The sequence below is a fragment of the Dromiciops gliroides genome, chromosome 4 (genome assembly GCF_019393635.1).
Source record: "Dromiciops gliroides isolate mDroGli1 chromosome 4, mDroGli1.pri, whole genome shotgun sequence".
Lineage (NCBI taxonomy): Eukaryota > Metazoa > Chordata > Mammalia > Microbiotheria > Microbiotheriidae > Dromiciops > Dromiciops gliroides.
Window position 1 is genome coordinate 207,909,703 of NC_057864.1, and position 13,344 is coordinate 207,923,046.

At 38.1% G+C, this 13,344-nt stretch overlaps 1 protein-coding gene across 1 annotated transcript in view; it reads left to right on the plus strand.

Annotated features, from left to right (window-relative positions):
* The first annotated feature begins 6,129 nt into the window (after positions 1 to 6,129).
* Positions 6,130 to 13,344, plus strand: part of LOC122754857 (WD repeat-containing protein 49-like) — an 82,355-nt gene continuing 75,140 nt past the window's right edge. Inside the window, exon 1 of the mRNA XM_044003304.1 lies at positions 6,130 to 6,224. Within this exon, the coding sequence (XP_043859239.1) occupies positions 6,130 to 6,224 (95 nt within the window). The remainder of the gene's footprint in view (positions 6,225 to 13,344) is intronic.

Consider the following 13,344-nt stretch of genomic DNA (forward strand, 5'->3'; position numbering starts at 1 on the left):
CATTTTATTAATGGTTTAAATAAGAGGTAAATGAAATGCCTATGCCCTATTTGGAGATGATAGAAATCTGAAAAAATAAAATAGCCCTTGGTCAGGATAGGCTAAATACTAAATCTAATAAGATGAAGTATAATAGAGATGTGGAATCTTACATCTTAGGTTCAAAGACTCAACCTCACAATTACACCATGTAAAAAGCTTAGATAGATAGCGGTTTGCCTGTAAAAGATATGGGAGAGGAGAGCAGCTAGGTGGCACAGTGGATAAAGCACCGGCCCTGGATTCAGGAGTACCTGAGTTCAAATCCCGTCTCAGACACTTGACACTTATTAGCTGCGTGACCTTGGGCAAGTCACTTAACCCTCATTGCCAGCCCCCCCCCAAAGAAAAAGATATGGGAGATATAGTATACTGCAATCACAGTACAAGTTCACAATGTTATATGACATCAAAGAAAGAAAGAAAATACTGTTTAGCCTGTATTAGAGAGTACCAGACTAAGAAAATGATAGTCCTGATCAGGTCACATCTGAAGAACTATGTTCAGTTGTGGCCATCACAATTTAAGAAGGGCCATAATAAAGTGCTCAGAGAATGGCAACAAGGGATGTTGATGGTCTTGATAATGCAGTATGAGAACTGGTGGGAAAAGCTAAGGATGACTACTAGAGCAAAAAAAAAAAACTTAGAGAAGATGTGGAAGTTGCCTTCAAGTATTGTATAGGTTTGTTCACATGGAACAAGAATTCAACTTGTCTATTCTAGGCCCCAGAAGGAGTGATGGAGATGAAATTTTCAGGGACAAATTTAGATATTTATATAAAGGAAGACCTTTTCTTTCTTTTCGTCTTTCCTTATTTCATCCTTTCTAGTTTTTTAGACTGTGTCTTTCCATCTAACCCAGTTTGGAAGTGCAGCCACTATTCACAGCCCCAGTCCCATTTCTGTGTTTTAACTGTCTCCATTTTTCTGAATTGAGACAGTATACCCAAGTGAATAATTTTAAGTTTAAAGCTATCCCAAGATGGAATTGGTTGCCTTGAGAGATAGTCAGTTCCTCCTAAGTGGAGGTTTTCAAGCAAATGCCATGTGAACACTTGTCTGCTATGCTGTGAAGGTTTTCCTTGTTGGACTAGATGACACCCAAAATCCTTTCCAGTTCTTATTCTTTGGTTCTGAGACTGGCTCTATACATCATAAGTCTGTATTGTTGATTCTATTGTAGTAGAAGTTAGACAATTGAGGTCAGTCAAAGGTTTATTAGATGAGCTGTTCCCAGGTCATTTTAATAATCTAAACCACAAACTCTTTTCTTTCTTTCTATGCAATCATGTTCTCCCACATAATTCTACTTACAAACAATACTGCCCTTTATGAAGCAAGCAAAACATCAGAACAAATGGTGATAATACATAGAAAGTTAATGCTTCTAGTGTTAGCTTCATTATGATGACAAGAACCCCAATACACTGATGCTTGACAACCGTCTCAGAACCATTTTTTTTTCTGTTCCAGTGTGTTAAGAATAGTATAATTGAATGTGAGAAGTGATTCTAACCAAAGTGTTAGAAAAAAAAAAAAGTCAGGTGATCCAGTGACCTCTGTGAACAGAAGAGCAGAAGTGAATCACATTTTTAAAAGTCTAGATGAAGGTGAATAAATTATAGCTAGATTAAAAAATAAAAATGTAAACTAAACTTCATATTTCATGGTGGTGAGAAGTAAAACCATGTGGGCAATCCTAAGTCACAGAGAAAAGAGTTTTATACTCTGTGGAGAATGTGTTTTCCTAGGAGAAAACTGAGAGGTGGTCAGTATTAAATACACTAAATGCAATAAACCAGGGATTGATTTTGGAATTTATTTTTCAGAAAGTCCAGAAAGGAGATTATCATCAGCCTGAGACAATTTCTGATAAAAAGACCACAAGGTAGGTCCACTTTATAGCCTTAGCAATAGCTCTGGATTTGTTACAGATGTGATAAAAGTATCTTCTGTTGATTTTTCCTTTTCACCATTTATTTTTTAATGTAATAAATATTTTTATTTATAGTTTTGGGTTCCAATTTTTATCCCTCCTTCCCTCCCTCCCCCTCTCTGAGGTGGCAAGTAATCAGATATGGGTTAAACATGCATAATTATGTATAACATCACCACATTTGTCATTTTGTATAAGAAAACATGATTAAAAGAAAAAAATTAAAGAAAATGAAAAATAGCATGCTTCAGTCCATTCTGTCAATATCAATTAATTCTTTGGAGATGGATAGTATGTTTCATCAATAGTCCTTTGGGATTGTCTGGGAACATTGTATTGTTGAGAATAGTCAAGTCTTTCACAGTTCTTCAACAAACAATATTGCTGTCTCTGTGCACAATGTTCTCTTGGTTCTGCTCACTTCACTATACATCAATTCATACATATTTTTTAGGCCTTTCTGAAGTCATCCTGCTCACATTTCTTAGAGCACAATAATACTCCATCACCATCATATACCACAGCTTGTTTAGCCATTCTCCAATTGATGGGCATTCCTTTGATTTCCAATTCTTAGCCACCACAAAAAGAGCTGCTATAAATATTTTTTGTGCAAATAGGTCTTTTTCTTTTTGGGCGGATGTCTTTGGGATATAAACCTAGCAGTGGTATTAGTGGATCAAAGGGTATGCACTTTGGGCATAGTTCCAAATTGCTCTCCAGAATGGTTGGATCTTTTCACAACTCCACCAGCAGTGGATTAGCATCCCAGCTTTCCCACATCCCCTCCAATATACAGTATTTTCTATTTTTGTTATATTTGCCACTCTGACAGTTGTGAGGTAATAGCTTAGAGTTGTTTTAATTTACATTTCTCTTATCAATAGTGATCTAAAGCATTTTTTCATATGATTATAGATAGCTTTGATTTCTTTGTCTGAAAACTGCCTGTTCATATCCTTTAATCATTTATCTACTGGGGAATGACTTGTATTTGTATATTTCCTCTTAACATTTTCTTGTTGTTGTTGTTCAGTCCTTTTCAGTCATGTCCAACTCTTTCATGACACCATTTGGGGTTTTCTTGTCAGATATACTAGAATGGTTTGCCATTTCCTTCTCCAGCTTGTTTTACAGATGAGGAACTGAGGCAAACAAGGTTAAGTGACTCACCCAGTGTCACAAAGCTAGTAAGTGTCTGAGGCCAGATTAGAACTCTGGAAGATAAGTCTTCCTGACTTCAGGCCTGGCACTCTAGCCCCTGTACCATCTAGATGCCCTATCTTATACATCACTGCTTCATTTTAGGAATGTGATTACAATAGAGAAAATGTGTGGTCCCCACATTTGAGGAACTTTTCCCAAGATTTAAAATGCAGACTCAAGTTTGTTAGGACACAGTCTTCTAGTCTCTGGTGACAACTAATTTGAGAAGATTGAATTACCTATTTTTCCATTTTGAAACTGACTGTCTTTGGGAAAACATTCTTTAAAATGTTAGAATGATTTTTCCGTGGATATTTACATCCTTCTCCTTTATATTTTGGAAAGTCTCATTAAGTTAGAAGGAAAAACATAGAAAACCCATAGAGCTGAGGAGGCAAATTTTCCAAATGGCAGTGGTTTGCTTCTGATTCTTCTCTCTCTCTGTGTTAAGTCCTTTCCTTTTTCATTCAGGGTCTGAACCTACTGTGCTTGCCAATTGGTAACAGAATCCACTTTATTCATAGAACAAAATTCTATGATTCTGTAACAGAGTCCAACTGTATCTTTGCATTGATGGGAATTGGTCCAAAATGTCAGAGCTGCCTATGGTGCGTACCAACTGGGTTTTAATAGTACAAACAGAACAGAATGTCTCTTCACTGAGAAAGTACATGTTTTCTGTGGCAGGGAACTCATGTCCCTAGCTTCCTGCTGATAATAGAATGACACAATGTCACACCAAAGTCAAAGTATTTTTTCTGAAATAAAGTATTTGATAGCAACAGATAACCCTAGATGACTTTGCCATCGGGTGTAAGGAGCAGTTTGATGTTAATATTTTCATTACTCTCACTTTTGCATCTATGTCATTCCTTGTGGAGACAATGACATTATATACATTTTTGTAGGCTAAGTATTATGCCCATATTTTTCAAGCCTTATTAAATTATAAGAGGCAAAGTGTTATAGTTGCTTTGAATGCCACTGGACATTCAGTCAAGTTCTGCCACTGATACCCATTAGTTATGTGACCACAGGCAAGGCGCAACATAGCAATGCCCTAGACTCTCACACCAATATGATGAATAATTACTGCACCTGAGGCAGCTAGGTGGCCAGAAGATAAAGGACTGGGCCTGAAATTAGGAAAACCTGAACTCAAAGTCAGTCTCAGATACTTCCTGGATGTGTGACTCTGGCTTGACCTCTGTCTGCCTCAGTTTCCTCAACTGTAAAATAGAGAAAATAATTCCCCTTACTTGTCAGGGTTGTTGTGAGGATTAAATGTGATAGTATTTATAAAATGCTAAGCACATTCATAATTAATGCCTATTTCCTTCATTTTTTCTAAGGACCAATATCATATAAAAGTAGGCTCCCTCCTGGATAAACTGTAAAGAGATTATATTATTTCCCTACTAAGTGAAATCTACAAAAAGAAAAAGAAGGCAAAAAATAAAACATATTTTATTACATTGTAGTCCTTCACTGGCCCATTAATTTTTGTTTGTTTGTTTTGGGGTTTTTTTGCGGGGCAATGGGGGTTAAGTGACTTGCCCAGGGTCACACAGCTAGTATCAAGTGCCTGAGGCTGGATTTGAACTCAGGTCCTCCTGAATCCAGGGTCAGTGCTTTATTCATTGTACCACGAGCTGCCCCCGCCCCCTGCCCCTTGTCCTTCTCTTTGAACTGATGACAGTGTCATATGGGAGAAGCAAAGTGACAAAGTTCCTACCATATTCACCATATTTGCTAAACATCTTCTTACAGTTTCTGGACACAGTGTCGAGGTTTTCCAAAACATCATGTGTGTTGTAAAAGTCTCCCACTAATATGTCAAGAAAAGAAATAGCTTTTTTAGAGTCCTCTTGATGTCCCAGCGTTTGAAGTTACAGAAACCAGGACTTTTTTGGATGTATCTTTCTTTCTGAAATACGGCTAGTTTTTTGAGTATTATGGATATCTAGGAACATGAACCTAGGAAAAAAGAGCTCTCAAGCATGAGAAAATCTTGAGAGTACCCCTAATCTATCCTTTGTCTTCTAGAAAAAAAATTAACCTTTAAAAAAATCTCCATTGATGAAAGGAGGGCATACATGATCATCCCAAGCATTTCTTTGTAGGAATTACTAATGAAAATCAATAGAGTTAGGAATTCTACCTTCTAATCCAAAGCTGCTTAAACTGTGAGGTCATGACCCCATATATAGGTATATAAAATAGGTATACATAAACTTTTACTGTTGCCAAATATTTCACAACTCCCACATTCAGTTACACGACCCCATACGGGGTCACAAAACACAGTCTAAGAAGCTTTGCTCAAGAGAAAAAAAGTGTTAACCATGGGAGTGGAAGACACAGGAAGACAGAATTTAGCTCTTTGTAAAGAACAACTTTCTAACAATTAGAGCGGACCAACAATAAAGCCATCTATCTTTCAAAGTAGTGGCCTTCCTCCATTATAGAAGAGTCTTGTTAGTGATGTTACAGGAAGATTTTTATCTTGGGAGATTGAATCAAGTGACTCCTAAAGTTACCTAAGTCCCCTCCAAGAGAATGAAAATTTAATGCAATTTAACTTAGGCTTATTGTGTCCTACTAAGTGCAAAACATTGTGTGAGGTACCAAAAAAAGTTCAAAATGCCTTTACTGTGACCCTGAAGCAGCAGGAAGTCATGTTAACTGGGAGTGTTATTTTTCCAGCTCCTATACTCTGCAGATGTTCTTTTCTAGGAAAGGGGGAAAAACCCCTTTCTCTCCCCTGCCCCCCCAAAACACAGACCCATCTTGTATTTACACCCAACAACAAACAATTCTTTGTTTGTTCCACTCTGAAAGAACACTGTAAAATGTCTCCACATTCCCAGGAGGGGCATACTATGCATGTTTTCAAAGCTGAAAGTGGCTTCCCAGAATCCTCTGTAAATATATTCACGATGTGAATGTGGTCTTTTGCAAGAACTGATCCTTTGCTGTGTGTTGAATTTCTGGGCCCTAGTACGACAGCAGAAACATTCTTCTCTAAGGAACCATGGAGGTAGGTTTCTCAACAGGGTGCCATCTTCTGTCTGATTTTTAAAGTCGACCTCAAGGTGCTAAGTCTGTTTCTGTTAGTGAATTTAGCTTTTCCTTTGACCTAAAACAACCATTAAAAAAAAAAGATTTCTTCTACTCCTTTAATCCATTCAGGTGATTGGGATTGTTTCTCAGTCCTGTCTCAGACCTCTTCCTCTAGCCGGTACAGTCTTGAATTGTATCCTAGCTATGGAACTGTATAAAAGTTCAATGTTTATTTACTGAAAGAGCATCTTCCTTCTCAAAGCACTGAAATGATGAAATCAGAACTAATCACCTCCCCTCCAAGAAATGCTTTGTTGTCAGCCTTGTTAAATGCACTTAATCCAAGTGGGTTTTAGTTCCTTTGAACATACTCAAAGTTACTTTACTACTAAGATGTGCAGCTTTCCTCTAGCCCCAAATTCTTTTTTATATTCCCATAATGTTGGTTAGCATTAAACAAATTATATTCAACAAAGTAAGACATCCCATCCCAAAAATTTTCTTAAACCTGGGCCCCCAAGAACCCCCCAAGAGGCCTAGGAATAGATTTCAGGAGATTTGTAAACTTTTTTTTGGTTTGTTTGGTGGGGGGAGCAATGGAGGGTTAAGTGACTTGCCCAGGGTCACACAGCTAGTAAGTGTCAAGTGTCTGAGGCCAGGTTTGAACTCAGGTCCTCCTGAATCCAGGGACTGGTGCTTTATCTACTGTACCACTGAGCTGCCTGAGATTTGTAAACTTGCATGGAAAACATCTTGATTTTCACTAACTTGATTTTCTTTGTAATCTTATGTATTTTATTTTATGCATTTAAAATATTTTTCTGAGAAAGCATCCATAGAATTCATCAGACTGCCCAAGTGGTCCAGGACAAAAAATAAAAACATAAAAAAAAAAGATTATAAACCCTGCTCTGGGTACTGGTTTCTATTCCTGTAATTCTTATACCTGCCACTAGGTGACAGACATGCCTATTGGTGTAACTTAGGCTCAACAAGTGAGTCCATTTTGGCTAGTTTCAAAGAGCTAACAAGCTCCACACTTGAATATGTTTTATCTATCAAAAAATACATAATCCAAAAATATCAGTATAACATAGTTATCTTCTTTTTGTGAGATTAGTACTTAAGATAGTAAGCATATCCATGAACTCATCAATAGAGTACTTTGTTCACCTAACACAGATAAAAACTAATCTCAGCCTACGTGATTCTTATTCTTTGTTTTGGCAAATACTCCAAAGTAAAAGCTTACCCTATGTGCTCTTGATTCTTTTCATATTTCAGCAGTGCTAGATGGGCATACAAGTTGTTCATCTAATATTATTAGTAATAATAATAATAGTAATAACAATAATACATCCCGGAACCCAGCCAATCATCATGAGAGGCTGGGTGGGAGAGATGAGAAAGCTATAATAATGATTTCATGTGGCCTGAGATCACTCTGGTAGTTTATGAAGGCCTTATAGGAACCCTGAAACCTTGGCCAGTTTTTGTTCTGGGTGAGGCTACTCGTTGATATAGCTTCTAGTCAGTGTGATGCAACTAATTCTAATGGTCAAAAGAAGAAAGGTGACATAGGCTTGCGTGTGGGTCCTACTCAAACTATCAAGATAATATCTTGACACAGTATAGCAGAATGACTGATGCTACCCTCCATTTGGTACAAACAAAAAAAGTAAAGTAGATTGGAACAAATCAAAAATACAAACTCCCCACCTGCTGGAAAAGTCTGCAGTAAAGATGGACAACTAATCATTAAAGCAGACAGAGTATAAGTATTCATGAAATGGGCTCAAGACCTGAAAACCTACATTACATGCCTGAACTATCTCCTAACAAAACTGGAAATAGATTTGCTGTTAAAGGCAAGGTTCCATATTGCTTTTTATCAGTGTCACCCCCAACTTCAAGTCACACAATAATATATTGCTGACCAGGGCAATAACTATATCCCTAAGGCTATATTAGATGCAATAAGAGATTAAATGATTGAGCTACTAGAAATTGAAAAAACCCTGAAATTATTGAAAATCTTAATGCAAATGCCAGGAATTTACCTAATAACAATAATAGAGGGCAAAAGCAGTACCATTTAATGATTTTAAAAAGGATGAGGAAGCAGCTAGGTGGCACAGTGGATAGAGCACCAGCCCTGGATTCAGGAGGACCTGAGTTCAAATCCGGCCTCAGACACTTGACACTTACTAGCTGTGTGACCCTGGCAAGTCACTTAACCCCCAATTACCTCACCAATAAAAAAAAGGAGGGAAAAAAAGGAATGAGAATACTTCTTGAGACCAGGAAGATGGTAGAGTAAAAAGAAAGAGTATAACCCAGCTGTTTCCATAGATATTCCAGCAAAGATCTAAAAGAACCCAAGATTGAGTAGTAGTCATGAAATCTAAAGAGAAATCACAATAGGACATTTTTTCCAGCCCAAGGTCATGAATTCAGCCTACATGTAAACTACTAGAATAGGATCTGTGGAACAAGAGTGGGGCTTGGAGCACTTTTTACTCTGACCTCAGAGTAGAATAAGGGTTTTAGACCCCAGTTTCAGATCAGAGTTAGGCCAGCAGCAGTTGTCTCTGACTAGAGTTGGATCATGGATTCATTCTCTGGGCTAAGCCTGCTACTTTGTTGGACTGACCTCAGAGAAAATTTCTAATTTAGCCCTTGGGCTCAGACTAAAAGCAGGCCAGAAGTTCTGTTGCTCTGAATCTACAGTCTTTCAACTTGTTTATAGGGGCTGGAGCCAACCACTGCCTACTGAAGTTCCATCCAGAGGCATCCAGTGTGTTGTCTATATCCAAACCTATACCTGGAGCCTAAACATCTAGGAGGACAAACTATGCCCTAGATCAGACTGCTGAGAGCCCATGTAAAGTTTGTAACTCCCCTGGCCCCAAGCTACCCTTTTCAATCTTTAAAAAAGACAGTATTTAATAACCAGACAGAAGCAAGATGCTGTAGAACACAAATCAGTAACAAACATGGCCTCGACATGTCTCCTGAAGTGAATAAACACAAAGCCCAATCTGGGAAGTAAGCCTAAAGAATGAGTAAACAAGCCAGAAAAGGCATTCACAAAATAAAGTTATTATGGTGCCAGGGACACTGAAAACACAAACATAAGAAAGGAGAATAACTCAAAAGAAAATCTGAAACAAAGCCTCAAAAAACATAACTTGACCGTAATACCAATTAGAATTTCTAAAAGAAATGAATATTTTTCTTTCGAATGGGTTTTAAACTGATAATATAAATGGAATGAGTGTGCTATAGGAAGGAATTAGAAAAAATGAGTGCAATAGAGGAAAGACTTGGAAGGAGAATAAATAGGTTAGCACAAGAAGTATATGCCTTTATGAGAAAAATGCTGAAAATTTTTTTCACAGTTATGATTACTGTGTGTCTCCCTCTATCCTATCCTATATTTCCCCCCTGGTTATCTCTCGCTCTCTCTCCCTCTCTCTCCCTCCCTCCCCTCCCTCTCTCTCTCTCCCCTCTCCGTTCACACAGTCCACTCTAAAAAATATTTTAGCATCTGACTATCACCTCTCCCAATATGCCCTCCCTTCTATCAGCCCCCCCCACTGTCTTCTCTTTTCCCCTTCCCCTCCTACCTTCCTAAAGGGTAAAATAGATTAATAGATTTCTACACTCATTGAGTGTGTATCATTCCCTCTTTGAGCTAATTCCAATGAGAGTAAGGTTTCAAGTGCTCTCCTCTACATTTCCCCAGATTCAGATATGGCAATGCAACAGAGTCCTGCCCCCAGTGCCAGAAAAGTGTTCCCTTTAATCTCCTTTTGACCAATTTGTCCAACTCCCTACCATCTGTGGACTGAGATCTCTAGAAGTGGCTGCTGCTAATTCAGTTGACCCCAAAGCCTGCTACTGGCTTGCTGAGGCTCAGCCTGCAGCTCTCTCTCTCTCTCTCTCTCTCTCTCTCTCTCTCTCTCTCTCTCTGGCTCATTGCATAGCACCTGGCCTCAAGGAACTTTCACTTTACTAAGAGAATATAATAGAGTCACACATAAGTAAATTATGGGATACACAAATACACACATGATAGGGGAATCACTAACCAATTGGGGGAAATCACAAAAGGCCCCTTGGATGATATGGCTCTTTGAGCTGAACCTTGGTGGAAATTACAAGTAAAAAAAAAGATAAAGAACATTCCATGTACAGGGTCAGCCTATGCAAAATATGTAGGTGGAAGATGGAAGTTTTAGTGTCCTCCATTAACCTGGGTCACATCCTGTTCTTTACAGTACATATATGTCAACAACAAAGTCTAATTTACTTGGTTCTGTTTTTGGCTATGAAACCTCCAACACCCTGCATACAGGGACAATGAGCAATTTTATTCTCCAGCCAAATGAAGTAGGTTATTAGTGTATAATCAGCCTCACCAAAAAAAAAAAAGGAGGAAAAAAAGGAATGAGAATACTTCTTGAGACCAGGAAGATGGTAGAGTAAGAAGAAGAGTATAACCCAGTCATATTCAGCTAGGATGTGACTCCTAGCTAGAATTATATGGTGAAGGGCTTTAAATTCCACAGAGAGGAGATATTATTATCATTGTTATTGTGCTGTTGGTGTTGTTGTTGTATTTTTTATGGCATTGAGGATCCACTAAAATTTCTTGAGAAAACATCTGACACAATCATACTGTGCTTTAGGAATAACAAATGGATAGCTGTTTGATGAAGAACTATGAATGACTTGACTATACTCAATAATACAATGTTTCCAAGACAAACCCAAAGGACCATTGATGAAACATACTATCCATCTCCAAAGAAAATTGATATTGACAGAATGGACCTGAAGCATGCTATTTTTCCCTTCCTCAATTTTTTTTTCTTTTAATCATGTTTTTCTTGTACAAATGACAATTATGGTAATGTTTTACATAATCATGCATGCTTAACCCATATCTGATGCTTGCTGCCCGGACAGGGGGGAGGAGAGGGAGGCAAGGGGTGGTTAATAATTGGAACCCAAAATATAAATAAAAAAGTTTATTACATTAAAAAAGCATAGTGCCTGGCAGACAGAAGATGCTTAATAAATACTTGTATCCTTACAAGAGAGAGAGAGAGAGAGCACCCAAGAAAGAACCACCTGGGGTATATCTATACATGGGAGATGGGACATGGATGATAAATTGACAAAGCATATAACATAGGAAGGCCCATAATAGAGCAATGTTATGGAAACCCAGGGAAGGTAAAGTATCCAGAAGGAAGCAATGGTCATCAGTATCATCTGCTACAGAGAAGTCAAGAAAGAGAAGGCATGAGAAAAAGATGATGGATTTAGGAATAAAGAAAGCAATGGTGACCTTAGAGCAATTTCAATGGTGGGCACAGAAGCCAGATTACAAAGGGTCAAGAGGTGAGAAAGTTTAAGCAATAAATAGGTGTTTCTAGGATTTAAAACATGAAGAAGGGGGGCGGCTAGGTGGCGCAGTGGATAGAGCACCGGCCCTGGATTCAGGAGTACCTGAGTTCAAATCCGGCCTCAGACACTTGACACTTACTAGCTGTGTGACCCTGGGCAGTCACTTAACCCCCATTGCCCCGCAAAAAAAAAAAAAACAACTACATGAAGAGGAGGAGAGTTATAGGACAAGAGCTTGATGGAATAATTGGGTCCTGTGAAGTTATTCCAGATAGGGAGAATTTGTTTATAGAAAGCAAGAAAGGAACCAATGGTTAAAGAACGGCCAAAAATTAGGGAGTGGGGGAATAATAAAAGGGGCAAAATGCTAGAGAAGAGGAAGGAGATGCTGCCCAGGGCAGCATTGGTGAGGAGAACTACCATTCTCTGAGATTGAGACAAAAAAAGAGTAGGTGAAAGATGATGCTGATTTAAAGGGTGGGACAAATGGAGTTAGGGAATTCAGATGGATAGTCTCAGTTGTTTTGGGAGTGGGGGCTTTCACTGTGGGTTGTTGTTTTTTTAGTAAAGTATGGTAATGGTCCTTTGCTGAGAAGGTGTGTGCAGGTAGAGGTATAAGTGACTTGAGACGAGAGGTTTTGGAATAGCCGACATGGGGAAGACAATAGAATTGTTCAAGATGGAAACACATTTTTAAAAATTTTTTTTCTTTTCCCTCGTCTGATAATTCCTTAATCTGAAGTTTTGGTTTTTTTGACTGTTTTCTCTCACAACTAGCTCATATGGGAATTTTTTCCGTGACTACTCCTGTATAACCTTATTGTGAATTGCTTGAGTTCTTGTGGGTGGGGGTGGGAATGGAGGGGGAAAGAGAAGTTGGAACACAACATTTAAAAAACATTGATGTTTAAAATTTTGTTTTTACATATATTTTGGAAATAAATTCTATTCAAGGACAAAAAGACTGTCATGTGAGTGTCCAGGAAAAACTGGATAAAAGTGTTGTTGTGAGCTCAAATGAGATACTTCATAAACATTAAAATGCTATTGACAATGTCAGTTCTTATTAAAGAACCTCAGACTTCTTTGATGCTTTTCTATTCACCTGCCCCCGACCAACTTTTCAGTTCTGGACTATTGCAATAAGCTATCTCTACTTCCCTACAAACTTGAAAGATCAGAACAACTCCAGGGAAAGATAAAAGATAGTTTTCTCTGCCTTCTGGAGTATACTTATAAATGGCCTTAGTTCCTTTCCACTTGAGACCAACCTCCAACAGAGAATAATTTTAGCCACAGTTGCAGATTTCCGCTCTTAAAACATATAGAGACTGGGAATCTGGGAGCCTACTCCTGTCTTTTGGAGATTCTTAATTAGATTTTACCAGTACATTGAAAGTCATCACTAATGTCTGAACTCAGTTTCTTGGTACTGTGTGAAAATTTGAAGCCTACTTTCAGATAAGGAGTGCTTGAATTCATCCTTTGTTACATGTAGCACAGTCAGTATAGCCATTAATGAGGATGTGGTTTTCACCACGATAGTGTTTCATTACATCAGAGTCCAAGGTAAACTGGCACTATCTTAATTTTCATTCTAGAATGAAATTCTAGTCCAGAGTCTCCCCAAATACTTTTTTTATTCAGTTATGAAAAAGTGCAAATAAGTAAAGAGAAAG